The 26,841-nt window shown below is 44.7% G+C and overlaps 1 protein-coding gene across 9 annotated transcripts in view; it reads left to right on the top strand.

Annotated features, from left to right (window-relative positions):
- The window catches only part of CLIP2 (CAP-Gly domain containing linker protein 2), a 104,537-nt gene that overhangs the window by 58,262 nt on the left and 19,434 nt on the right, over nucleotides 1–26,841 (top strand). For 7 of the 9 annotated variants that reach the window (XR_005830722.1, XR_005830720.1, XM_040613570.1 and 4 more), the window contains 7 exons: nucleotides 815–1,353; nucleotides 12,286–12,410; nucleotides 16,828–17,041; nucleotides 17,994–18,191; nucleotides 19,234–19,337; nucleotides 21,744–21,804; nucleotides 25,436–25,540. Coding sequence is in view for 7 of the 9 variants with exons in the window: in XM_040613570.1 (XP_040469504.1) it covers nucleotides 815–1,353; nucleotides 12,286–12,410; nucleotides 16,828–17,041; nucleotides 17,994–18,191; nucleotides 19,234–19,337; nucleotides 21,744–21,804; nucleotides 25,436–25,540 (1,346 nt within the window). In the remaining 2 variants the exon portion in view is untranslated. The remainder of the gene's footprint in view (nucleotides 1–814; nucleotides 1,354–12,285; nucleotides 12,411–16,827; nucleotides 17,042–17,993; nucleotides 18,192–19,233; nucleotides 19,338–21,743; nucleotides 21,805–25,435; nucleotides 25,541–26,841) is intronic. The other 2 variants (XM_040613594.1, XM_040613578.1) reach the window with 1 other exon arrangement.

The raw sequence follows: 26,841 nt of genomic DNA, 5'->3' as shown, positions 1-26,841 counted from the left end.
TTGGGCTTGCTGGACTGGAAGAAGTGTCCCTTATTGCAGATTTTATCGAGTTCAGCGCACAGCGTGTCAGCCCTGGGAAGGCTGTGCATGCAAGGGGTTTGTAGATGCTTCCTGTTTATAGATGTGCTGTTTATATTGAACATACTCCAGGTGTCTGCTCACTGTTGGGCTCTGCTCCAGCAAAGGGCATAGCAGCAGCTGGGAAAATTTGAGTAATTTGCAAAGGCAGCTGCGTGGTCCCACAGGAGCTATTAGTGCCCTTGGTGGGACTCTCAATGCTTGGACTGTTTGCCTGGATCCAAACACACAGAGTTCTCACAGTGTCAGGTACTAAGACTTCAGTGCCTTGCTAATTATATTTTTTTATTTTTTGGGGGGGGTGAAAGGATGATTTTGGCATCTTTCTTCAAAGCAGCCGTTCGTTGGTCTCCTTTTGACCCATAAGCACTTACCACCACTCCTGTCCTTTTGAGCTTACACTAGTGCTGCCATGCAAAATACCCTTTGGTGCTGTGACGGGGCTGGGGGTAAGCGGGCATTGTAAAGGGGGATGAAGACGTGGGGTCGATTCTTTGTTTTGTGCGAGACCTGCAGAAACTGGGCAAGCAGATGGAGATTTCTGTGCAGATTGCTTTCCTGCTGAGGAAGATATGTAAGTAATGGGGTCACTCAGGTTTTAACCTTCACTCGGTGTAAACCTGCAACCGAAGTCATTGTCCCAGATGTTTCCTTTTTGTAAATGCCCTTTCCTGGTGTTTTGGCTGCCTTTTAGGATTTCTCCTCATACCAAAACCTTTTTTCCCTTGATTCACAGGCTCACCTTTACACAAGCAGGGTACCACCTCCACCGCCAGCGCCGAGAAGTCGGGTTCAAAGGTTGCCGAGGTGGGCGATGATTTCCTGGGAGACTTTGTGGTGGGCGAACGTGTCTGGGTAAATGGAGTGAAGCCAGGTGTGATCCAGTATCTTGGGGAGACGCAATTTGCTCCGGGCCAGTGGGCAGGGGTTGTTCTGGATGACCCGGTGGGTAAGAATGACGGCTCTGTCGGTGGAGTACGTTACTTTGAATGCCAGCCACTGCAGGGGATTTTTACGCGACCGTCCAAGCTGACGCGGCAGCCGGTGGCCGAGGGCTCGGGGAGCGACGCCCCCTCCGTGGACTCCCTGACGGCTCAGAACTTGTCACTGCACTCGGGGACAGCCACGCCACCTCTCTCCACTCGTGTCATCCCCCTGCGGGAGAGCGTCCTGAACAGCGCCATGAAGACAGGCAACGAGTCTGGATCTAACCTCTCGGACAGTGGGTCTGTGAAAAAAGGGGAGAAGGACTTACGGCTTGGAGATCGTGTGCTGGTGAGTTGATCGTGGGGTCCCCCTAGAAAGGCAAAGGAGGAGAATTTGTCCCCTAGCTAAGTGTCCCTGATCAGGTTCAGGACAAGACAAAAGGAGGACAGAGTTGGTGGTGAGGTATGGGATAGTGTGGTCTTGGAGGGAGGATGCCTGGACCAAGCAGGCCTTGACCTTCTGCATTCACTGTTATTTGGGATGCTGTGTCTTCTGGACATCTCTCTCTCGCAGTAATGCAAGAGAACATATTCCAGAGCATTTCTTACATTGGACAAATCCTGAGCAGGAGAATGAGGTCAGAGAGACAACTCAAACATGACAGGGACATAGAAGAAAAATAATTTATTCTTATATTCTAATCCAGTGATGCTCTCCATAATGGTGTGTACTGGGGCTTTTGGAGAATTTGCAACAGCGTGTCTTGTGTGTGGTTGTATGTACTCTACAAGTATTTGCAAGAATCTCTTGTAGGTGGTCACTGCCATTTGGTGCTTCATTTTTTTAGATGTTGTATATGACACTAACTCTTTTCCTGTACAGAAAGGAACTTGCAGTTATTTCTATAAAAGGGTAGGACTTGAGGAGAGGTTACTGTACTTGATGGATGGGTTCTCCACATCTGATTTCTGTTGTTTTCCTTATGTAGAATAGAGTACCCAATGACTTCAAGCCAAAATGCCACACTTGCACTAAGAATGGCTTACTGAAAGTTTGCCATCAAGCTTGTCGCTGTTTGTGTCCTAGCAAAGAAGTAGTGCTTTCAGTGGAAGTGGTGGAGGAAAAGAAAGATACCAAAGCACAGAGAGAGGACAAACTGAGTTTTGTTCTGCAGTTCTGTAAAAAAAGTTTAGTTTTGTTTAGTGTGTATGATATGTGCTGTGATATCAAATATTGGAAGAGCCAAGCATTTAAGTATAGATCTGTTGTGACTGTATCCCCAGTAACGTTCCTGGATCTAGAAAATGAAAATGTCTGTGACCAACAGGTTGCAAAGGGTTAGGCTTTGTGCATCCTGGGCAGTCTGGCTCCCATTTAAAGTTAGCTACGTAGCGTTTTCTTTTTGGGGCACCTGGTTGCAATACCAACAGTGGTAGGAGAGAAGTGTAGACAGACTTGCCATCTGTTTAATAATAGGGGTTTGGTAGAACTTGGCTCCACAGCTGATGTGAATCAGGAGTGTGTGCAGGGGAGTGTCAGAGGCAGTCTCAAAGGTCCTTTGTGGCCTCAGAGAGTGAGTTTTTCTGCTGGAGGTAGCAGCAACCTTAGGCAGGCTGCAGCTCAAGCTGATGGAGTTGATTCCTTTGCTCTCTGCAGCCCCACAAGGACCCTGGGTAGCCGGGCCACGTTAGAGCAACCCTGAGGTGGCTGGGGAGCACTGAGCTGCTGTGACAGACCACATGTGTCTTCTGAGTCAAAACTTCATGTGGCGCAGTCTGCTCAGAGGATTTCAGGATCTGTTGTGTCCGAATGTCAGGCATATCTGGCATTATGAATACACTTTCAAAGCTAGCAATGCACTTGCACACCAAAACACTGTTGGGTTGTTTGATAGTTTTCATTTTATTAAATAAAATATAAACAGTTTAAAGTTGGTTCATTTTTGGAGGAGGAAAAGTGAAGATGGGTTCTGCTTGTGCCCACTGGATGTGACGCTTAGTAAACTTAGTGTGAACACGTGGGCTTGTAGACGTAGCTGTAGAGGTGAGAAAGTTTTATATTCTCAAATTTTCTCCAAAATGTGCACTGCATTCTGTATCACAGCATGAGCTGGCAGCTGCTCAAGGGTTTGTTGCTGGTCTGTCATCTTCCTGACTTCACCAGTCTGCCTCTTCTTCCCTCCCCATCCCTACTGCCAGCAAAGCTGCTGCTGTCCGTGCCGGTCCCAGAGGCAGGGGTGAGCAAGGCAAAGGTGGCAGACATTCTCTGTTTACACCTGCGCTAATGTTGGTCTTTTAAAGCAGCTACACATGGGGAGAAATGAACCTGAGGAATCTGTCCCGCTTTGATTAGTTTGTTTGTTTGCTGTCGTTTTCTCATTTACCTGTTGCAGGGAATGGGAAGAGTGCTCAGGTGAGAACTTCCCATTTTAGGAACAGCAACTGTAGAAAATAAACTGCAAAATATAAAATCTAGGGTAAACTTGGCTCTGTTCTTTCTGAACCAGCCAGGCAATGGAATAGTGTTCTCCAGACTTAATTGTTTAAACCCTCTCTCCCAACTGTACGCTCACCGAGGCAGGGTCTGTCCACTTAATGCTCTGTGTACCTTGGTGGAGCCCATGCAGATTGAGATTTCAGCATACCCATGCAACACAAACTGTTAGCATCTTACCCTTTGGCTTCTATTGAGTTGTTTTTGGGGAGGTTGGTTGTGGTTTTAGATTTTTTTTGTTTGTTTGCTTGCTTTTACTAAAGGTCTGTCCTTAGGAGACATCCCTCTCTGCTTGCTGATTTATCCACCCCAGATGTTTTAAGATAAAATCTGTGCTGTGATTTGTTAATGTAATAAATAGCTCCAAAAGAGTGAATCTGGAATGAGCTCAGCATCTCACTGGCTCTAGCAGGAATACTCAGCTTACAGAAACATCGGGAATTGTTTGCATGATGTAGTAGAGGTCCAGGAAAAGAACAGATAATGACAAGAAGAAATAATTTGCTGTTATGGTTCAGTAACATGTGCTTGGCTTGGCAGATGGCTTTTTTAGTAATGGAGATATCATGTTTAAATGCTTTGCTCTCTGCAGCCCCACAAGGACCCTGGGTAGCCGGGCCACGTTAGAGCAACCCTGAGGTGGCTGGGGAGCACTGATCTGCTGTGACAGACCACATGTGTCTTCTGAGTCAAAACTTCATGTGGCGCAGTCTGCTCAGAGGATTTCAGGATCTGTTGTGTCCGAATGTCAGGCATATCTGGCATTATGAATACACTTTCAAAGCTAGCAATGCACTTGCACACCAAAACACTGTTGGGTTGTTTGATAGTTTTCATTTTATTAAATAAAATATAAACAGTTTAAAGTTGGTTCATTTTTGGAGGAGGAAAAGTGAAGATGGGTTCTGCTTGTGCCCACTGGATGTGACGCTTAGTAAACTTAGTGTGAACACGTGGGCTCTTCAGTAAAGAATCATGTTTGGTGTTTGAATACAAGAACAACAATTCTAGGTTTACCTGAGCTGCCTCAAATTCCCTGAGTAAATCTTTGCTCTTGTCCTCTATGGATTGCTACAGTTTTAGTTGTCTTTATTAGTCTCTTGGTCCGTGCTTTTCTGAAAGATTATCTTTTTATTTGAGAATGGCTTTTAGGCAGAGGGGATCCACCGAAAGCTTTTCAAGTGAGGGAGGATGTGTTTTCTGTAATTGCTCAGTGGATGGAGGACAAGGTTGCAGGGATCCCTTCCAGGTCTGTAAGACCAATGCCTTGCTGCTCTGCATTCTGGTCATTTCCTGCTAGCGGTTTTCTTTAACTTCATTAAAGTCCATTATAGCTTGAAGACATTTTTGCTTTTCAATGACTTTGTTCTGAGACCTTTTCTGACTCTCCAGCAGTTGCAAAAAGTGACTTTTAGCTTTCCATTAGAAGCTTTCCATTAGAAGAATTAGATAATATTTGCCTCTGGCATTTTCTAACTCAGACTTTTTCCCAGAGATGCAAAAATTACATTAAAGAGATGAAAAAGCCTCCCTAATATTGTAGAATTTGTCTCTTGAAGTCTGGCAAATAAGTGTGGAACAATTAACCTTTGCTTTAGTAAGAATGGAGCTTCCCAAAGTATGATAATTGATGGAGTGCTGCTGTTAATGTGAGGCTGGCTTGCTGCCTTTTTCCAGGGAAAGAATGGATGGAAACAGCAATGGAGTGGCTGAATATTTTCTGCTTGGAGGAGAAATCTCTGCTGTGTTTTTTTGCCTGAGAAAATGTATTTTACATGCTTTGGTGGGAGGCTTTCTCAGCAGCTGAACTCATTCCACCCTAGATATGGTTGCTTTCTTTAGAAGGATGGGAAGGAGGTAGCAGTTTTCTCTATGTCAGTCTAAATGAAAAATAATTATATATATAAAAAAAAGCCAAACAAAAATTCCTCTTAATAAAGGTATTCTTCCCTTAACCATCTTTCTGTCTCCGAACTGGGATTGCAGGATTCTGCTCTTCAGTACTGAAATGTAGTGATAAACAAGACTATTTAATGGCCAGGTTACATCCCAGTGGCTGGCTGACTGTTGCTGTGGGGTGTTGCTGCAGATACTCTTCAGATGGGTTCTAGCTTTGTAATTTTGCCAGAAGTTTTGAGTGGAAAAAGCAGAATAGATGCTAGAACGGCAGAAGCAGCACTAGCAGGGAGATACTGATGGAGCAGCACCTCGGCTGACGGGCAGGCAGGACTGCCGTGGCAGGCTGTCTAGGCTGGTGGAAATGGATTCTGGGCTCCTCCCAAGTGTGTGATTTTAATCATTTTCTCATCTGTATGCTGCAAAGTGTTTTTGCCTGTGGTGTTGCAACCTCTGGCTCCTGACAAATAACAGAATATTCTCATGAATAAACTAATCGTGTCCTTGTCTTTAGCATCCCCCCTGCACACCCCTGCCCCAACCCTGCTCTGCCAGCCTGAAGCTGCAGAAAGCCTTTAACCACCCGAGTGAAAAATAATTTCCATTAGAATCTCCCCAGTGAGTAGAACTGCAGCCTAAACCCTCCTCCTTGGGCAGAGAGATCTACTTGCTCTGTCGCTGCCAGCTCACTTTGAGTGCCTGAGATGTGGAAGCGTTGTTGTTGCATGTGAGGTGTTAGGAAGAAAGGATTCATGCTCTTTATTTTCCTGGTTAAACATCAGAGCTCTCCCAGCTTGCTGGGGTCTTCAAGGTGCAGCAATGCTTCTGCATAGGCTTTACAGACAATCACGAGACCTACTTCTCTATTGCAAACCAGGCAGTAAAGAAAGAAGGATCCTGTTTTGTAGTTCTACCAAGGCAGTATTTTCAGGGAAGGTGCTTTTAGTATTTCATTGTCTGCTTTAAGCTCAGTTCATCAGGAGACCAGCGGTTGTGTCATGACTGGAGAGCACAGCAGCAGAGTGGAGCCCAAGAGCTTGTACAGGAGCATGGGAATGATGGACTTCCATCCCTATGGAGGTTTGTGACTGGCAGTGGGAAGTGCAGTCTTGCAGCTGATTTCAGGATTCAAGAGCCAGGAAAACTTTCAGGTCTCCAAGTCCAAGCTCTTTCCTTGCCATGTAAGATTGTTGCCCTTCTGTGGTGTTAAATACAGCCTAACTGCTGTTGTCACAGGAGCAAGTGTTCCTGTCACTGCAGTGAAACTAAGAGGAAATAAATAGCCCGAAGCAATCACTCTGCCCTGCTGCCACATTAACCCTTTGAGGCTTTTTGTGCATGCACACACCCTCCTAACCATTCATTTGGGCTGATGCATTGGACAGTTGTTGTCTTCTGTGTGCAATATCTGTCATTAAATAGGAGTTGTAAGTGGCCTGTGGTGGAGCAAACTGTATTATTAACGTGGGCGGACTTTGTATCAGAGACAGCCTCAGGAGGGGATGCTGTAATTCTAGGTTTTCCTCTTACACCACATCCCTAGGACATTATTTTCTCACTGGTGCCTGAAATATAAATGTGCACAAATGTCTTACATCAGCAGTGCTGTTAGACTCATCCTTGTGCAATGCTGACTTGTGCTGTGGGGATGGGAAGGCACAAAGATAAGTGGTTGGGTTAAAAGAAACTATAAAAATTCCTGTAACTTCACATAGGGAGGACTGTCCTGTAATTCCTGCCTGTCTCTTTCTCCCCTCACCATACAAACCAGTTCTGGCATTCACAGATGGCATGGTGACTATCTGCTCAGATGAAACTGCTGATGGTTAGATGCCACCTGAAATAAGTTGTATTTACAGACAAACCTGACCACAAGCCAGATCTCCACCTTACCACCAGCTTGCTGAACGCTGTCCCTGGCTGTCAGCCCCAGTAAGCGATGGCACGGATTTCCCATAGGTATACACATTTACCCCCTTGTACTTACAGATTATTTTTTCATGCCATCTTTGATGGCTGGACCCACAACCCCATGCTGCTGCAAAAAGCACCCTCTATAAATCAAGTCTTGTACAATGATCTTCTGCCATCAGGGCTTGGAAGAGCTAAGTTATCTGTGGTGGGAAGACACAGTCTTTCATTTTGGGTGGAAATAGGTTCTTTTTCCGGGTGGATGAGTGTAGAGGGGAAAAAACCCTTTCACCAAGGGAAAGGGTGGCTGCTTCAGTTTACGTGCTGGATGCAGCCTGCAGTCACAGCTCGAATTGGAGCAAGCAGCGCTTGTCTGATAAAGGTGAGCTCCAACTTCTTGTTAGTACCATCCAGTAACAGTGTAGAGTAAGCTTATGTGCTGAACATTAAAAGCAGTTGAAAGTCCTCAGAGTAAAGAAAGTGTCCCACGTCTGCCCTTTCCCCACCGTCCCCTTCCTCTCTCTTCCTACAGGTGAGCGGTAGGAGAGTTTCACGACTGCACCAGGACACAGCAATGAGGCATGGGAGCCCTGCAAAGGAGGCATGTCAGTGTGCTGTACTTGGGCATTTATTGTTCCCAACTCCATCCTCTGCTCAGCAGCACTGTCTTGTGGAAATGCTTTGGAAAGCAGCTAAGAAAATAAATTTACATGGGTAAATTATAGTTTTAAGCAGGCAGCACACCATCATCTCTGTGGTTTCTACCTGGGGATATGCTCAAGCAGGCATCTACAGCTATTGCTGGCCCCTGAACCATGCATGACATGGTGAGGTACAGTCCTTGTTGGCCTGAATGACATGTATAATTTTTTCTTTTCTCCCTGAGCAGTATTGGAATGTATTGCAAGCATTGCATTGCCCACAGGCCCCGGGTTGAGGACAGCTGTTAAGATGTTCTTGCTGAAAGCAAGAAACTGCTGTGGGGTGAACAGGGAGGACATAAGGGGAAAAGAGCAAACATAGGCTGGAGGGAGCCTGACTTGCAGCAGCCAGATTGAGATACGGCCTGGTGCTAATTTGGTAAATTGTTTAAATGATACATTAGCAGCTCTGTTGAAGACAGTGTCTGGAAGGATTAGCATCATTGTCTTTTCAGCCTTGGGATACTGGTCTGAATCCAATTTTTTCATTTTGATGAGAAAACCATAGTAAAACATGTCAGGGATGATACAGTTAGCAGGGAAGGCATGTGGATGTCTGTCTTTGAGTGCATGTTGCTCTTCTGACTCACCAGTTAGGATGCAGACTGGTTAAGTATTCCTGGCGTCGTTTTGTTGTGAAGGTCAAGCCCAAGACTGTCTCTTGAAACTATTGGAGATCTTTCACTGAGGAAAAGCCAGGTCAGAAAGATGGCGTTTAGTCAAAGGCATGAAAAAGTCATCAGAGCTGAGGCAAAGAACTTCAGTCTGGAGCTGAACTTTCCAAGAGATCAAAGGTGCATGGCTTTGAGGCTGCTTGAATCCAGCTGGAGATGATGGACCACCATGAACTTGTTTGAAGTTAATTACAAGTGTGTTTACCTGAAGTAGAGAAACTTGGAACGTTGATGCTGGTCAAAATACTCTCCAAACCAAAAAATCCTGTATCACTATGTCAATATTGTTTCAATTGTTTGGAGCTTCAAGAAAGAGCTGGTTTTAGCGGAGTTTTGTATTGTCTTTCAAAAATAATTATAACTAAAACCAGTAACACTTTGTTTGGTAAAGTCCTATTCTCTTGGACATGAATAGTTTTGGTAAGGTAACTGTTAAAGGCTCTCAGAAAAGCTTTGGGAGTTTTGTTCCCTTTTGAATGAAACTTGACAGCTATAAAAGCTCTGGCATGTCTGAACCGCTGGGGTGTAGCTGAGCTTGCAGCTGTAGCTCTGTGCTGTCTTGTGCTTTAGTAAAGAGACAGGTTGCCCTGTCCAGTTTGCCTCTGCTTAACTCCAGACCCTTGGCGAATTGAAGGTGTGGTTGTGGCTGTGATAAACGCGCCAGGCTGAGAGGTGCAGGCAAAGTTTTCCATACAGAAACTTGTGGCTAAGGGTGGTACTGGTGCTGCTGGCAGGCTGAGATGTTCATGGGAGCGCAGCGCTCTGGTCTCTAGCATGATAGTGGCAGTTGTGTTAGCGCAGTAAGGGAGCCAGCCATGCTCAGCTCTTCCATCCCTGGGTTGCGGAGCATGGTATGAAAGCTAGGCATGGGTGGAAGGGCTGGCTGTGACCTACCATGAGTTAAGCTTCACAGTTGCTAACCTCCCTGGTTTTCACAATCTGCCTTTTATCCTCCTTCCAAGGTGATACCTTTGATTTATTGAAGGGTCTGATAAAAACAAATGCTTCTCTTTTGATGAGGCTGTTTTGTGGCACTGATATGACCCACCAGCTGGCTTTTTCCAAAACGCATTATTTATTTTAGCAGCATTAGCAGATTATCAGGGCTGAATAAATCTGCATGTCTGAGTCGGATGAATTTTCTAGGCTCTCCATCCATAAGAGTTCCTGCATGCCTGCCAAAAGATGGGAAGCTCAACAAGAGGGTCAAGCGCTGGCATGTGAGTGTGACAGCCTGATACTGGCTTCTGACTGTACTGCCAGCCCTGTCAGGATGTGGGGAGTCTCGGCTGTCGGGCAGCAGATGTGTCCATTCTGGCTTGAGGGAGAAGATAATGCTGGATGGCAAGGGTGTGTTTTGTAGAAAAGATGGCAGAATAATTAATACTTGAAAGAGAAAATAAAATACATTGCTTTGGAAGCAGGGAATCACGTTGCCATTTGGGGCAGCATTAGATCTGATCTGCACTTAGCATCTTCTCTGACGTACGGCTTCTGGGTAGGAACGTGACCTGCTGCCTCGCTGCACCGTTTTGGTATTGGCATCATTATGTAACGTGTGTATGAAGTCAATAGGGCTAGTTATTTTCTCTCCTGTTTGGAAACAGCTTTCTCAAAATCAGTAATATCTATGGGGATGTAATTGATCAGCCCTATTTGTGTGGATGCAGGCGCATGGCCCTCTAGTAGGTGCCCCAGAGTAGCATGGTGAGTCTCACTGATGGAGGGAGGGCATTGAGTGTTTAAGGTGTTTTCATGAGGCTTTGTGGAGTCAGGATTGTGTGGCTTGGTAAAGGAAACGTGGCTCAATATCTGTAACTAAAACCCAATAAAAATAAAACTGAGGGAGCTTACTAGCAATGGTAAGTTCCTATAAATGACATTAAGATGAATTACACCTATATTGAGTTCAACTTGCTGCTAAAGAAATGTATTAGCATAACATTAAATCTTTACGTTAATATTAAGAAGCTAAGTCTGTATAAACTCAAATCAAAAAGAGGACTGCTGTTTGACTGTAAGGACAGGTAAAGAATTCTAATGTAACTGTTCACATCTGTGACTTGCCAAGTACCTAATACTGAAATGGAATCATCTTTCTACTCCTGAATGCAGTGTAGGACCAGAAAACTTTCTTGTGATACTTTTCCTGCTGGCAAATGTTTTCCTCCTTCATGTAGCAAAGAGAACATCAACAAAGGTTTTTTCCATAAGCAGCACTTTGAATCCCTAGTGAGAGAAATTACAGAAGACTAACTCAAGCTGTGTGCTGCAGCGCAGCCTCCTAGGACTTCAGGTAGGACCCAGACTGCAGAGCTGTGTTCTCTGGTCCATTCAGGTAGATATTTTTAGGCTGGGAAAACTCTTTCTCCTTTGCATAAGCAGTTTTCAGAATTTTTAGGCATTCGGAGCTGGTAAATCTGTAACATCCTGGAATATGGAAAACTGGAGATTTCTTCATTCAACTTTTACTGTTCTCTGTAGGAGAATATTACTGTGTTGATACCCGTTTATGTAAAATTTAATATTAAGAAAATAACTAACTACAGGTCATTCAAGATAAAGCTGCAAATATAATTTTAAACTTACTTTTTAAGCATATTCCTTGAACCTAGATTTTAGTAGAGATAGGCTAAAACCAGTTTAAACTGTATGCTGATTTACTTGAAGTACGAACCTTGAGAACCATGCTCCTACTTTTCCATCTTTCTTTTCTCAGCACAAGTATCTAAGTAGGAGCCTCTAGTGCAAAGGCTGAGGCAGCTGCTGCCTGGTGAAATGTACTCTTATAGCAGTGATCAAAACACAACTTCATACGTTCCTGACTTATGCTCTCCCAGAGTCTGCTCAGCACACTGAAAACTTGTAAGTGTACATACGGGAGCAAAGGGTGCAATTTATTCTTTCTTCTCCATCAGGGAAAAACTCAGTGCTAGGGGAAGCCATGCGGAGAGATGAGACTGTTTCCCATGCAGCATGTTAGCGCTGCGAATTGATGTAGGATGTGTAGGTAAAAGCAGAGGGTTTTTTTTCCTCTACAAAACACCTCTATTTTGAGAGGTTTGCTGGGAAGGCTGTTCGCTATGCCCTAGCAAACCCTGCATGTGAACAAGCTGAAGAGTGACGAGTGCCTTCCTGGCTCAGCTTGCCCCTTTGGTGTCCTGTCCCTGTATTGCTCAGAACTGCCAGCTGAAGGAGCATAGGGCTGAAACCCAGTTAGTGCAGATCTTGGTTCTTTACAGAAGGCAGGTATATAAGCGCTTGGAGGGCTTAAACTCCTTCATAGCCTCACAAGTAACTTTGTGCGATTAGTTGACGCCTTGAAATACTTTTTCATTATATTTGTTCTGACAAATACATCTTCTAGGCAGGCAGCTCCAAAAGTGTGAGCTTGTCAACTTGCTTGTAGGTATTGGAGAGAGATCTTTAGTGCTAGGAGAACTTAATATGAAAACTTTCTGTTCTGGTTTCATTAGTTCTGAAGCAGAAAATACTGCTGTCTTTCCCCCCGCCCCCTCCTCTCTCTGTAACTGTCCCAGCTTCAGTCCCCTCGTGGCAGTGCCAGTGCTGCCATCTCTAACCCTCGGTATTTTATCTTCCAACAGGTTGGTGGGACAAAGACAGGAGTTGTGCGCTACGTGGGAGAGACGGATTTTGCCAAAGGAGAGTGGTGTGGTGTGGAGCTGGATGAACCCCTAGGGAAGAATGATGGAGCAGTTGCTGGTACAAGGTACTGTGCGCTCTCAAACCCTGCCTGGGGCACGTAGGGTCCTACACACCTCCGAGGGTGGCTGGGGCCACGTGCCATTTGGACCTGGGAGGAAGAGTTAGGGCTGTGTTTGGCTGGGTGTTGCATGTTGGGAGGAAGAGTCCAGTTTTGAGTCTTGTAGGCTTTTAGACTTTGCAGGAAGATCAATAGAAACTTCATCACTGAAGCATTTTAAAGCAGGATCAGATAATGTCTGTGAAGAAGCAACCTGAGTAACTTCAGGAAACAGGAGAGAGTAGGGAGAGAAGGGAGCTTTCAGTGGGATTTAGATTTTGCTAGAAATTGATTCTGTGATTATATTCTCTGCTTTTTTACCACACATTCCATTCATAAAATTTCTTCTTGCACTATATCTATATTTCACCCTCTCAGAACTATGGAAGACAAAGATTTGACTCTCTTTACCACCACCCCCTGCCCCCAGCTTAATGTTATTTGTTTTGTTCTTTCTGGGGACAGATTTCCAGAGATCTGAAACAACAATTGGTGGTCATTGTCTGTCCTTGTACTAATTCTGTAGTGTGACAGCAGCCTGGTGATTGATCTTATCACCTCTGATTCCATAGACACCTCCACCATTTTCTTTTTTAAAAAAAACAAACCCCCCCAAAAAAACGAGGAAAAAAAAAAAAAACAAACAAGCCCTTGTTTGTATCTATAAAGCTAGGCAGGGACATGTCGCAGGCTTGCTGGGAAGCTGTTTCTGTTCACATGGAAGTTAAGTAAGGGAATGGCCGCCAGCTTCAGATCTTGAGCTTGCGGCTGTTCAAATCTGAGTTACACAGCAGCACTTTGACCCTGCTTCACATACAGGCAGAATGGATTCCTTGTCCTTCACAAGGTCCTTTAGTGGGAAGTACTGTTGATTTCTTGGAGCTTCTTAAGGGAATCTTGCATTAGAGGCAAGATTTAACTTTGAAACTGAGAACCTGAGAGTTCCTCCCTTTGCTAGATCTCGGGTTCTGAAATAAAAGGTTCTTGTATTGGGTCAGCCTTGTTTTTTTCCAGCAGCCATGTGTTTTCATTTAAAATAAGAGAAATGCTGCCTTGTTCAATGTCAGGACAAGAAAGCAGTAAATGATTGGCAGCAGATGGCTGAATTCCAGCCTGTTCTCAAAAGTAAAGACCTGCGGTGGTAGATAATAAGTCATGGAGTGAATCCAAGTCCCTGCTCTCTTTATCATGCACTACATATTATCTCTTCAAGCTTAATCTTTAGGGTGCTCAGAAATTATTATGTGTGTCTGTGCACGTGGAAGGTATGGAAGGCAGATGTGAGTGTAAGGGTGCTCTCTCTGCCTCTCATCCTCACACCTTGTTTGCTGTGTTTTGAAAATCCAGCTTTTTGGAAGTCATCTACCTTCTGAAACTGCTATGTTTTGGCTGAGGTTGTTACAGTATGTGCCCTGTCTGCAAGGCTTCTGCTTTGTTTCACACTTTTGAAGAGAAGCAAAAATTGAGCTCCACAGTGGGGATCGGGGAGCAGGAGTGAATTAAGAGGTTTGGATTAAACAGGGGAGATTGAGGGACATTTGTAAGGCATCCCTGTCCCTTGTATCCAGGCTGATTTTGCAGATCTTCTAGCAGCAATGGATAGTAGCAGATACAGTAGTGGTACTTGTGTCCCTGCGCATCCTTTGAGTCTTCATCCAACCTTCTGACTTTCTTATAGCACATGCCGATTTCAACAGCAGTGTTTTGGAGGAGAAGCCAACGTAGTAAACCCAACACCCTTGGTGGTTCATGCAGACACCCCTCAGGCTTCCCCAGGTTTGCCATGCCCATGGCCACAGCCACAGGGGTTTCTTGATACTGCCCTGAGCTTCTCCTGCTGGAACCAGCCTGGTAGAGACCTTCCAGGACTCTGGAGTGTCTCTGCTTTGGTGGTTGTTGCCATCTAGTGAGCATCCTTGAGCTGACTCTGAGGCAGTGGAAGCTGGTGTAAAGAGGAGAGGCAGCGTGTGGGCAAATGAGTGAGCAAAGGACACCGTCACCATCTTTGCTGCCATGGGCAACTCGACTTGAGGTGGTGGTGAGTTGGCTGAAATGTGTGGAGGGTCACTCTGATTTTCCTGCAGGTTCAGGAAGGGGCTCCAGGTCTGGATGTGTGTTAAGGGAAGGCTGAATGGTCAGAGGTTTTTCAAGCAGCTTCTGGCTCTCTGGTGGAGGCTGCCTGCGGGCTGTGGTTCAGTAGCAGTGCCCGAGAAGACAGGATATCACTGCAGTGAGCCCCTCTCCATATATCACACAGGTGCTGCTGAGACTCTTGAGGTTTGCTGCATCTGCTTTCCTGTCTGCATGGGAAACTAGAGAGGTGCTAGTGACAAGTTTTTTGGTTTTTTATCCACAAAGCCAAGCAAGTTCCACTTTACTTATCTCTGGTATATTAACCTTTACCTGCTTATTTTACTGTTCTTCCTTCTCAGCCTCTGCTGCTATGAGAGTCTTTGCCCACTAAACTGCTCATACCTTTGCTTTCACACAGGCTGAAACAGGTCAGGCTTTGGCACTGAAGTCTTTTTTTTTTTTTTTAATATATTTCAAAATTTTCTGTGCTGTTTCCCACCTGCAGCTTGCATTGCCATCACAACATCACTTTTCTTCCTGTTTCTTTTCTGTAATGTGAGTATAGAGCTCCTTAGCACTCAGTGAGAGCACCTCTTGGTTTTCAAACAGACTGTTTTTATTTTTTTTTCTTGCCAAGTGTTCTGGACACAATTCCTGCTTCTGAACTATAAAAGTTAATTGCAACCACTTCCAGTCTGGACTAAAAGAAAATGAGCCAACATAGTGATTCAAGTTTGGACTTGCTTAGAGCTGTTGGGGGGCTGTTGAGGGACTTTGGCATTGTTGTGTGGCCTCAAGTACCAGTCAGTGATTAGACCAGATAGGCCTGTGGAAGGGGCTGTGCCATGCTGTTGGTCTGCCTGTGCCTACTGCAGTTTGAGAATAGGGTGCTGAGTACAGCTTTGGCTGGTTTGCAAGAGGTCAGTCTGGTTTTGCTTCCTTGGGTCCCTGTTTTGCAGCAAGGTCAGCCTGCGGGGTATGGCTGGTTTTCCAAACCCAAGGGCCTGTGTTGGCGGCAAGCAGAAGGGGCTAAGTGGTTTTGGGTTGCAGAGGGTTGGGTTTTTTTTTAAAGATTGTTGTACAAAAGATTGGGCTTGAGCAGATGTTTGCAAATGAATCACTTTCTCATCTGGCTAGAGATCAGGCTGTTTTCTGGCCTCTCGAGCACACAGAGGTCTGCCTGTGATACAACCATGTGGCTGCCAGCACTTAAAAATAAAAGGGAGCTGGGGAAGCAGCTGCACACATCTGGAGAGAGAGGACTTGTGCTGGCAAAGCTGGATTTGTGTCATTTATTCATTAGAACCTGTTTTTTATGTTAACATAGGACAGACTATTATATGGCCCAGTGTTTAATCCTAGCCTTGCTACAAAGCCCATGAGGAAGAACTCTTAAAGGTGACAGTTTTCTGCATTGGCTACTGCCTTGAAACAAGGGAATGCAAAGGCTGGAGGCGAGCTGGTTTCACTTGCTGCAGTGCAGCTGGCGAGCAACAGATAAACCCTGGCTTTAGCCAGTCAACCCAAGCTCTGAAGAGTTTTCCAAGGTTTGACACTGTGGGGTTTGGCTCATTTGTATCCTGAAAGAGGGCTCCAGAGAGACATAATCATCAGGCTCACTGCGATTGTGGAAGAGAGCTTGCACTGTAATTATCTGATCCTCCCTGTTTTATGCTTGCTTCTTTCTAAGTTTGGGAACCAGTTTCTCTGCCACCTAGAGGAGATGGCACACACACTGAAGTTCGCTATAATGATATTTTTAGTTTCAAAGTTAGGAGCTGCCATTTTCCCCTTCTGTTTCGGAAGGAAAGATTTTTACCCTGTTAGAACACTTATACAGAGCTGTGTGATTCAGATCTTTTTATTCAGTGCGCTTTACTACGTGACTTTCTTGCAAAGCAGGTTAGAGAACACACAGGTTTTCGGAAGGCTGGCTGGTTGGAAAGGTTTGTTTATAAGGAAGGAGTGCATGTGCTCTCCCTGTGTTTATGTGCTGGGATCTTTGTGTTATCCAGGCTACCAGATGGGTCTTCCCTGGCATCTCATCAAAGTGTGCAGCAACTAGCGCATGGCAACTGTCTTGAGTTTCCCTGCTTAAGCACCACAAATGAAAACATTGAGATTGCCGCTGCTGTAAATGGCAGGAAAGGTGAATAATCCAACCACTACATTGTTTCCTGTGCGCCACGGCGAAGCACCAAGAGATGAGCTGAGGGCTGGGGCTGCGTGTTGCTTAGCAATGCCATTCGGTGAGGCTTCTGTGAGATGGATTCTCTGCCGCTTCTGACTCTGTGCATCTCCTGCTTTACAGGTATTTTCAATGTCCTCCCAAGTTTGGCCTCTTTGCTCCCATCCACAAGGTGATCCGGATTGGATTCCCATCAACCAGCCCCGCCAAGGCAAAGAAGAGCAAACGAATGGCCATGGGAGTGTCTGCCTTAACCCACAGCCCCAGCAGCTCCTCCATCAGCTCTGTCAGCTCAGTGGCATCATCTGTTGGGGGCAGGCCCAGCCGCAGCGGGCTGGTAAGTGGCTCTTTCTACAGACTGTGTAGCCTCGACCGACTTCTTCTGTGACCTGGCTCTACAAAGTGGGAAGGTTGGGATTTTGTACTGGGGCAGCTGCTCCTTCACAGTTAATGAGATGAGGGGAGTGATTTGGGACACTTACCCATCTTACAAACAGGACTTCCTTCGTGGACATGAGTCGCAACAGGCATGGAGCAATTTTGACTGTTAAAAGAGCCTGAACTGTTATTTGCAATGGGATAAATCTCAGCTCTGCTGTCAAGAGCAGGTTTTATAAGATGGCTGCAGAAAAATGCCATTGCTTCTTGCCCCACGTGGTTGCGTAGCAGTGTGCTGCTGTAGTGGACAGCTATGCAAAAGCCCCTACAATGACTGCGTCTTACTGTGGAGGGGTGACACTGTCCTGGATCACATGCCTTGTTTGGCAGGTACTCAAGAAGGCAGGCACCAGCACAGGCAGCAATATTACTAAAAGCTCTGACTGCCGTAGTGTGTGCTGCATAGCACCTGCAGTCATCTTGGCTGGGGATGAGGGTGCAGCATCCATTACTGGGAGTGCATCCAAGTAGCCCGAACAAGTCTCCAGTTGAGATCAGTCCTTCCAGCTGAGTTGACTGCTTGGGACTGCACTGGTGCAGGTCATTAATAAAATATATTTAAGAAGGCACATGATAATCTTTCCTGACCTAATTCCCACCCCACATCCTGTCCTTTGGGAAATGGTCTTTCATTGGAGTGTAGAAGAGCTATTGAGCTTGTGAACAGTGTCCAGATGTTTTGCAGACTTTTTAACCTCACCTGTAGGGTCCAGAGCTGGAACTGCAGCTTTGTACAGCCTAATAAATGATCAGTAATGAGCTTTATTCCAGAGTTAACAGGAGACTTCAAGCCTTTCTAGACTAGAAAGGACACAGCTTTACCCTTGTCTGTCTTTTAACTCTTTTTCCAGCTGACAGAGACCTCTTCTCGATATGCCCGAAAAATCTCTGGCACCACAGCTCTCCAGGAGGCACTGAAGGAGAAGCAGCAGCACATTGAGCAGCTACTTGCAGAGCGTGACCTGGAACGGGCTGAGGTTGCTAAAGCCACTAGCCACATCTGTGAGGTGGAGAAAGAGATTGCCATCATGAAAGCCCAACACGAGCAGGTAGGAGATGATGTGGCTTTATTGCTAGCACTCGGGTATCTGGCATCCTCTGAAAGTTTCAGGTCATGATGTTACCCCTCTGTGGCTTCCTATATGTGAAACCTGGGCTCTTTCTCCACTCCTGCTAGTGTTACATGTGCTCCCTCTGCCCCAAGCCAGGAGCAGAAAAAGGGCTGTGCCAGAAAAAAGACAATACATAGTTTGTGTCTGGTGGATCAATACATTTGAACGCTGCAATGCAAGTGGAGGGCAAACTTGTTCCCTCTAGCCACCCAGTCTGGCCTTGGCTGTGACTGCATTGCAGTGGTTTTCTGATGCTGTCAGACACTGCTGAGAACATCAGCTCAGTTCATGTGTCACTGCTTTCCTGCCAGAGAGGATGTTTTTCTCACATCAATAAAGTAAAGAGTAAGGAAACAGGCTGATCATATTGGGTGTTGTTTTGCACAAGCATTTGAGTTGTTTGTGCTGTTTGTCAGTATGTGGCTCTTCAATGACTGCTGTTGCCCTGAATTCCTTGCTCATGTTTATAAAGCCCAATCAGCTACTAGGGAGCAGGGATGGCACTGTATATCTTTGCGTGGTGGGCCATACCAGCCTGTCAGAAATGCAGGAGATATTGTCAGCTTGCAGTTGATTTGCCATCTTCCTTCTGTATAGTATTTTCCAGTAATTACCAGTAACGAATGAATGAATGCGAGTCTGGAATGTCTCTTGCTGGTAATTGGTAATTGCACCTGGTAATTTCAGACCAGATTTTCAAAACTGTTCAGACTTGAAGGTCTTAATCAGAGCTGGATTCTCCAAAGGGTTCAAGTCAGGCACTGAAGCATGGATCAAATTTAGCTGCTGGAGATGGAATAATTTTTTTCTTTTTGATACGTATATACTGGGCTCTTTGAAAAATCTGCCTTCTTACCATAGCATCCTCTGAAACAGATCACCAGAACCTCCTGTTCCCTTCTTCTGATCCTTTTTTAAACAACTCTGTACTTCAAGCATTGTTAACTTTTGTGGCTTGGGCTTTTTTTTTTTGCTGCAGTACGTCGCGGAGGCAGAAGGAAACCTCCAGCGAGCACGAGCCCTGGTCGATGGGATGCAGAAGGAGAAGATTGAGCTGTTGAACCAGCTGGAAGAGGAGAAGAGGTAAAGCAGGAATTGGATGGGTATGGAGGAGGTGAAGTAATGGGGGAGATGAGACTCTTACTCAAGAACATCGTTCATTGGATCTTAGAAGAAAGTGACTAGGAAAGTCATCTTTGGATGCCTTCCAGTACCTCAGATATGTTGTGTTTCACTCTCTGGGCCACTGTTGTCTGCCTGCATGTAAGGAGGGGGTGCACCATTTCAGGGAGTGGGAAGTCTACAACAGTTTTGCTGCAGTTGCACATCCGATATGTCTCGTGTCTGGGGTTGGGCATCCACTGCTGTGACTGTCCCTCTTTGCTGACAAACTGTTGCTAATCACAACTGAACAGTGAAGTATTTCCAATTAGCCTTGTACATTCCTGTGTCTTTACAGGTCTTAGAGGAGATTTGATGCTGTATCATTCAGTGGGGTTGCAGTGAGCTAATTTTTGTGACATGACCAGCCTCAGTTTTTTTGAATATGCTCAGCTGAACCTGCCCCACTGTTGCAATGCAATTGAAAAGCAGAAAACAAACAGCCAGCCAGGGCAGCTCATACTTATACTTGGGATAGGGGCAGCTCTGGTTTTTGCCAAAAGGAGTTTTGTGATTTGACATGCTTTCCTGCCAAATGCATGTAGCACTTTTTAAGAAGAAGGGGGAGAAAAAAAAAAAGCACCATCAGCTTCTATTCCCGATTAGGACTCTTAAGGGCTGGCACTTCTGTGATGACCTTCATAAATATTTGACAGGCAGTTTGCATGTCCAAAAGCATTTGACCATGGTGAATGTTGCGCTGACAATACAGTGGTGGCCAACAGCTGATTACCGCTGCCAGCAGAAGACCAAATAATCTTGCTGTCCTGTTGGGCAGTGAAGTTATTGAGGGTTTTCAGCCATCTTCCCTGTTGTTCAGTTCCCAACACAAAGGAAGAGAAGCAGCATTATTTGCCTGAAGGAGCAAAGGGCTCCAGTAATATCAGTTACTCTGAGATCTGATATCCTGACCAAACTCAGCTGTGTCACTGTGTAAAATGGAATTACTCAGTAAAGGTGGGATTAACTCGTGGCAAGAGTGTGGACAGTGACAAAGCCTTGCAGTATAAAATAAGAGTACTAAGGATGCAGTATAAAATAACGGTACTGGATAATAAACGGAACTGTGCAGGTTGGGCCATCCTAAACCCCTAACCTTTTGTACAACCTGGCCTTCCGAAAGACCACTTCTTTCCCCTCTATTTGTGATCTTAAGGGCATTTCTTCTGAGGAAGGGAAGTCAACCTGGACTCAGCCTTACTGTAGTGTGTGATTCATCATCTCCCCACATCCCAGAGGCCCCATCCATGTATATATAATGATGCATACATTTCCTCTCTGGATAAGAGTGAAGATGAATTTGTCATTCTTGGAGTCCAGTTGCTCCAAATATATATAATTAAACTCTTCAGTGGGAATAGAAAGACATTTCTGTGTATTAAGTAACTGAAAACAGCGCTGATTTCAATTGAGTGATGCCCCTCCTGAGGACGAATTGTTCTTTTGTGCATAAGTCTCTCCATTCTCCTAGCAGACAGCTCACTTTCCCAGCTCCAGGAGGCTCTTTAACCCAAGACAGCTGACTTACTTTTCTAAATATCAACAGATGCCTCCTCTAATTAGAGGAGGTTTAGACAAAGAAGCTTGTTTATGAAGTTAGATATGTACACTCACAGCTATTTTTATCTGTAACAGAATCAGGGTCCTGACATCTGGCTACCAGCTCAACATCCTCATTATTGACTTTTTTAGAATTAATAAGGAGAATGAAGAGAACTGAGTTTAACAGAAAATTGAATTATTTTGTATTTTCACTGGATTTTCTCTTCAGACTTTGCAAAAGAGTTCTAGGCATGTCTGCATTTATGCTTGTGGTTTTATGTGCATTTTCGCATGACTGCCCTGTACAATCTCTGGTGAATGCTTTTCTGCCAGGGTAGCTCACCATTTCCATGTTGTGGAAACATTAAGCGTTGCCTACCTTCGGCTCTGAACCCCTTGGAATATTTTGTATGGACCCTGTGCATTTGGCACAGGAATTGCCCAGTGCTTGGCTGCAGGATAACAAGGTCTAAGTAAATCAGTGAAACCTGGTTGTGGCTTTCAACGTTTTCATGATCCCAGTGTCAGTGAACAGTAGCTGTGCTGGCTGAGAGGTGGTGCTTCAGAAACAACACGTTGTGAGCATGTAGTGTGCAAGAAGGCAAACGTTTGCTATGTGGAGGGCTTGCTTATTAACTGTCCTGCTGTTTAGCTTCTGCTGGGCTGTTTGTAGTCAAAGGGTGTCTGTATCAGTCTCCTCTCAGACTTCACTTGTGCAGGGGAGGCCCGTGTATAATGGCTGCTTAAAAATAGGATGCTGATCTTTGTGTCTTTTCCCTTCCACAGGAAAGTGGAGGACTTGCAGTTTCGTGTGGAGGAAGAATCTATTACAAAGGGAGATCTGGAGGTAATTCCTAATACTCTTACCAAAATGTGGAGTCAGAACCTGAAAACTGCATGTGGGGTCTCACTCAAGTAATTTCTGCCACCTTTTGCTCAACTCTCAACAATACTTTATCTTTATTGATGGCTTTGGACTGCTGTGAAACACCATGGTATAAGCTGTGAAGATTGTTCTTTGGTATGTTGCCCAATGACTAATAATGTTAGGAGCTGCCTAGAATTAATCACATGCAGCCAGCCTGGCTTTTAAAGTCATCATGAGTTGCCAAGCCATGTTTAAAAGTCTGACTGTATCCAAATGCATTTCAGCATATGTTTTTCGACTGTAGAAATGAACTGACTGCTCAGTCACTGTCCCTGCAGTGTCCTGCTATTAGCAGCTAATGGGCACGCACGATCTCCCGGTCAGATGCGGTTCTGCTCCAGCCAAAATGCCACGTATTGTTAGACCTGCGATATCCTTGTGTGGTGTCATCTGCCTGCGAGTGTGGAGTTTGACACTGGGATACCCATCCATTTGGGAGGGCTGCTGCTCGGAGCGATGCTGTTGCAGTGAACATTGTGCTAGCTGAAGTAGTGTTGAGAGCTTGCCCTCGAGTGGGAGGCTTTTCTGTAGGGGGAAAAAAAAGAAAAGAAAATATTTCTGCGAAAGCAAGGCTCTGCTCTACGCATATAAATCAAGGGACTTTCCCTTATCTTTAGCTAGAGTGCTAGGCCAGAAATGTCAAGGGACCTGCCTCTGTGCTTCACTGTCAGTCATATCAATAAAAGCCCAGGAAAATGGGAAAAACAGGCAATGGAGTACATTGCTATGGGTTTGACCCTCTTGGCATAACCCTCTTCTCTTTATCCAGAAGCTGAAGCAGAGTAATGTGTTTGACAGGGTGTAGATCAGCAATGCACTGATAGCAGATGTTTACTAAAAGACAGCAAGTACAGTTTCTGCCTACTGTGTGCGTGCAAAATCAAGGTTTCTGTTGATTCCTGAGCTTAGATGGTAGGTTTCTCCCAGTGCTTTAAAGAAGAGCGACTGATCCATCCATCATTTGCCCCGAGAGCAGTAAGTTATCCTTGTGTAAGCTTTAAATGTTTAAGCCTGGCTGTGTAATAAAGGTAATAAGACCAGGGCTAGCTAGCAGTTCAGATATACTCAAAAAAAAAAAAAAAAAAAAAAAAAGCAAGCCACCACATTTTAGCAAGATTGTAAGCTCCTGTGACTGCAGGTCCCAAACTGAGGATAGATCTGGGTTTCGTTTGGGCTGGGAAGGAATTGCTTTGCAATGGGGATGTGGCTAAGCTTCTTGCAGGCTGCCAGGGTCCTGTCCTTACTTCCACGTTTGTCTGTACAGGAGAACAAATAACTTCTCAGGGAAGTGTCATAGAGCAGCTTGGTTTTCTACGGTCCAGAGAACTGGGATGTTCCCCATGAGCCCAACACCTCTGTGTTACAGTGCTGTGGAAGGTGAAAGCAATTGCTGGAAAACCAAACCTTTTAAGAAAGGCATTTTATGGTAGAAGACAGTGGTTTATAGGAAATACTAACCTCTTCAAGGAACTACCTCAATTTTATCTCCTGGAACCTGCATCATGCCTTGAACACCAGCGAGAAGTCAGTCTGTAATTTGTGAAGAGTAATTTAAGGCTAATAGCTAGAATTAAGTCTGAAATTCAGATATGAACTTCAAAGTGCAGGAAAACTTTGGATTTGAGGCTCTGAGTCATACTGGCTAGGCAAACCAATCTGCAGAAAGAAAGAAACAATACAAGACTTGATGTGAATCCAAGGACTGTAAAACAGTTGATCTAACTTTCTTCCCTGATTGTTTTTCTCCTCTATTTTCATGTGTTTTTCCAGACTTGGAAAATAGCAAGATGGGTAGATACTGAGCAGGAATATCAGGTGGAATTGAGATAGCTTGGCTGGGAGTCAGGAGTCTTGAGAGAGTCCCTTGGGGAGATTCAGAGGTTAGTTTTGTAGTAGGTCATTATCTTCAGGTAACCAGTATCTGACGTACTGCCACCAATTAAGGTAATAACAAAAGTTTGTGTTTCTGAAGTTTCATATGGGGATTTTGAACTAGTGTAGATTGAGGGCAAATTCACTGGTATCAATAAAATAATTATTCCTGTAAATAAAATCAAGCCTGGACCTCCATCCTGAGATGTGGGTCTTTGAGCTTTGCAGAGAGCAGGAGAAGCCACTCAGCATAACATCAAATGTCTTTTTTTTTTTTTTTTTTTTTTATTAGGATGCGTTCAGCCGAATTTTGCACTTAAGTAGTATTATCTGGAGGTCTTAATAATGTTTGGGGTTTTTCCCGTTTCAGGGCTCAAATAGACAATATAAAATATGGAGCTGTCTGAATATATCTGGCAGTTGAGACCATGACCATCTACGAATATATGTATAATGATGTCTTTCAAGTCATAAGAGAAAACATGGATTTTTACAAACTTCAGTTTCCATTGCTTGTACATAACTAACCAAAACTTCCTTTATTGTAGGAAAGGGCAGAAAATCCATAAAGCTGGTTCCAGTAGAAGGAGGGGGAGGCAATTAATTACGTGGGAAATGAAGGGCAGAAAATGGGGGTAGCAAAAAATGGTTCTGATCAGATTTGTTTGTTTTCTAAGAGGTCTAATTCCAAGGAAAATGTTGGTTTTGTAAGCTAAAAAAATGTGAAGGCCAGAGTCTGCATGCATTTTCCCATGTCTCCTCTTCTCTTTTATTATTTATGGGAAATTTTACATGATATTACAGTGGTTGTTGTGGAGTCCTGAGGTTTGCCACCGAGTGCAGCTATATGGTATTTCTGCTTTAAAAGTGATGGGCACTGAAGCAATGCCCTGAGTCAATGCTTCCCTTGTGCATAGTTTAACCATCTGTCTAAAAAAACCAAAAAAAAAGCAAATATAAAGCGGTGATTCTGTTTTCTTGTGTGCAAGGCTGTTAGAGTTTTAGTGTGCAAAAATCACTTTGAAGTTTATAGCAGCCTGATTCAAACCTAAAGCGCTGATTTACGTAACAGGTTTGGTATCTAAATTTCTCTGATTTGCTTTGTGCAGTGTATTTTGGGTTTTAGCAACGTGCTATGTACAGCATGACCTGCTTTCCCCTCCCCCCTGCTTAGTGCAGGGTTCAAGCTGTCTCTGGAGCAAAAAGAAGATGGGAACTTCGAACTCTTTTCAGTCTGCCTCGTGATTCTTCTTGAGGAGAGATGCAGAGAATCATTGCAAGATCTTTGCATTTTCTCATGTGGTGCAAAGGTCTTGTGCTGGTGGTCTGCAGTGGTGGGAGCTTTGCTTTTTAGGAAAAGCCCTCTGTATAGTCTTGATGCAGGGAAACACTGAAGCAGCTTTCTAATGCAGACGGACGTTTTCCCATCACAGGTTCAATTTTCTTGCGAATAGCCGCTATGAGTACCATGTAAAATCCCGCAGTGACCATTTTCTGTTTGGTTGGATTTTTCCTGCTTGTTTCGATCTTTATTCTCCTCCTGTTGTGAACTGCCTTTCCTTGTCTTGTACACGGAAGATGATGTTGCAGCCTTCTCTTTCCCTCTCTTTCTCTCTCTCTCTCTCCCACCCCCCTTTTCCCATCTCCGCTGTTCTGTTTTTTCCCTATGTGTGACCAGACTCAGACGCAGTTGGAGCATGCCCGAATACGGGAGCTCGAGCAGAGCCTGCTGTTTGAGAAGGCACAGGCTGAAAAACTCCTCAGAGAATTAGAGGACACCAGGGTAATCGACCCCTACTTGCCCTGCCTGCAGAACAGCGCGCTTGCCCCCTGCGTTGATGCTCATGATGCCTTGCTTTGGGTTTTTTTTCTTTTGGGTCTTGTGGGGTTAATTGATTTTGGCTTGGTTTTAAGCTTCCCTGATGTTTTGTTTGGTTTTTGTTTGCTCTCTCTCCTGGAAATAGTAGTATGATATAATTTCTAGCTTTGCTTCATGTGTGGGGACTTGTTTCTCAGATTGAGTTTGCTTCTCTGCCCCATGCCACCATTTGACACATGAGCTCTTCACAATTCATTTTTCAATTAACATGCTAGAATAATATCTGCACTCTGCACAATTCATCCTGCCTTGAGGCTTCCCCAGGCTGTAATGGGAAATAACATTGCAATCAGCATTCCCTTTGTCCCCCCTCCAGCTGTGGGAGCTGCCACCTGAAACAGAAGATACTGGTGAGGGCAGGTGGACCAGCTCTGATCCTTGGCCATGCCTGCAACAGGACAGGCTGCCCAGGTGAACAGCACACCCGATCCTAAAAGCAGCCAGATGTGGAAAGGGCTTTTTCATCCTGGTGTGGTGTGGGAAGGGGCAAACTTGCTACAGTGAGCTTGTTTCTCACCAATGGATTCTAGAGCTGTAGAAAACACAAAGGTGAGGTTCTCCAAAAGGGCTAAATGATTTGAGTGCCCCTGTGCCCATCTAAAATAAAAATCACCCAGCCTCTTGGGCTGATGATTAGTGGGGAAAATGGCAATTGAACTGAAATGGAATTGATCGCTTGTGTTTTGGCTTGGTTTCCTTGTGTCTTCTGCTTTTTTTCTGATTCATCTAGTCAGATCTCTTCTTCTCCATCCATAGCTGCAGTACCCTGAACTCCCTGTGACGAGCAGGTTGTTCAGCCCTGTTAGGTTGCATTCAGATTGTAAGACATTGATCCATAGCCCTTATGCTCAATGTTAACCGTGGCCAGATTTATTGTCTTGCATCCTCTAGCCTTCTACCTTATTTTCACTTTACTAATAAAATCTAACAAGTACTCATGTGTAAAAATCCCTTTTCCTTTTTACACCAGGGTAAACAAATTACAATGCGGAAGAGAGGTCTGTAGGCTGAGGATTGCTGAGCAATAAAGGAAACACGATATGCTTGATGCTGGTTTCAATGCTTGTGATATTCCTGCATGTGCAGTCACATTTCCTCTGTGCATCATCTGGCAAGATGCCTAGGCTGGAAATGTAATGCCCTTTCAGGACATTATTTTTTCATAAACTCCTGTTGCTCTCTAGCGAATTTCCAGGGTTGTTTCA

Source organism: Falco naumanni, chromosome 1 (assembly GCF_017639655.2).
Source record: "Falco naumanni isolate bFalNau1 chromosome 1, bFalNau1.pat, whole genome shotgun sequence".
Taxonomy (NCBI): Eukaryota; Metazoa; Chordata; class Aves; order Falconiformes; family Falconidae; genus Falco; species Falco naumanni.
Note: the sequence above shows the minus strand (reverse complement) of the source record. Positions and strands in the feature narration are given on the sequence as shown.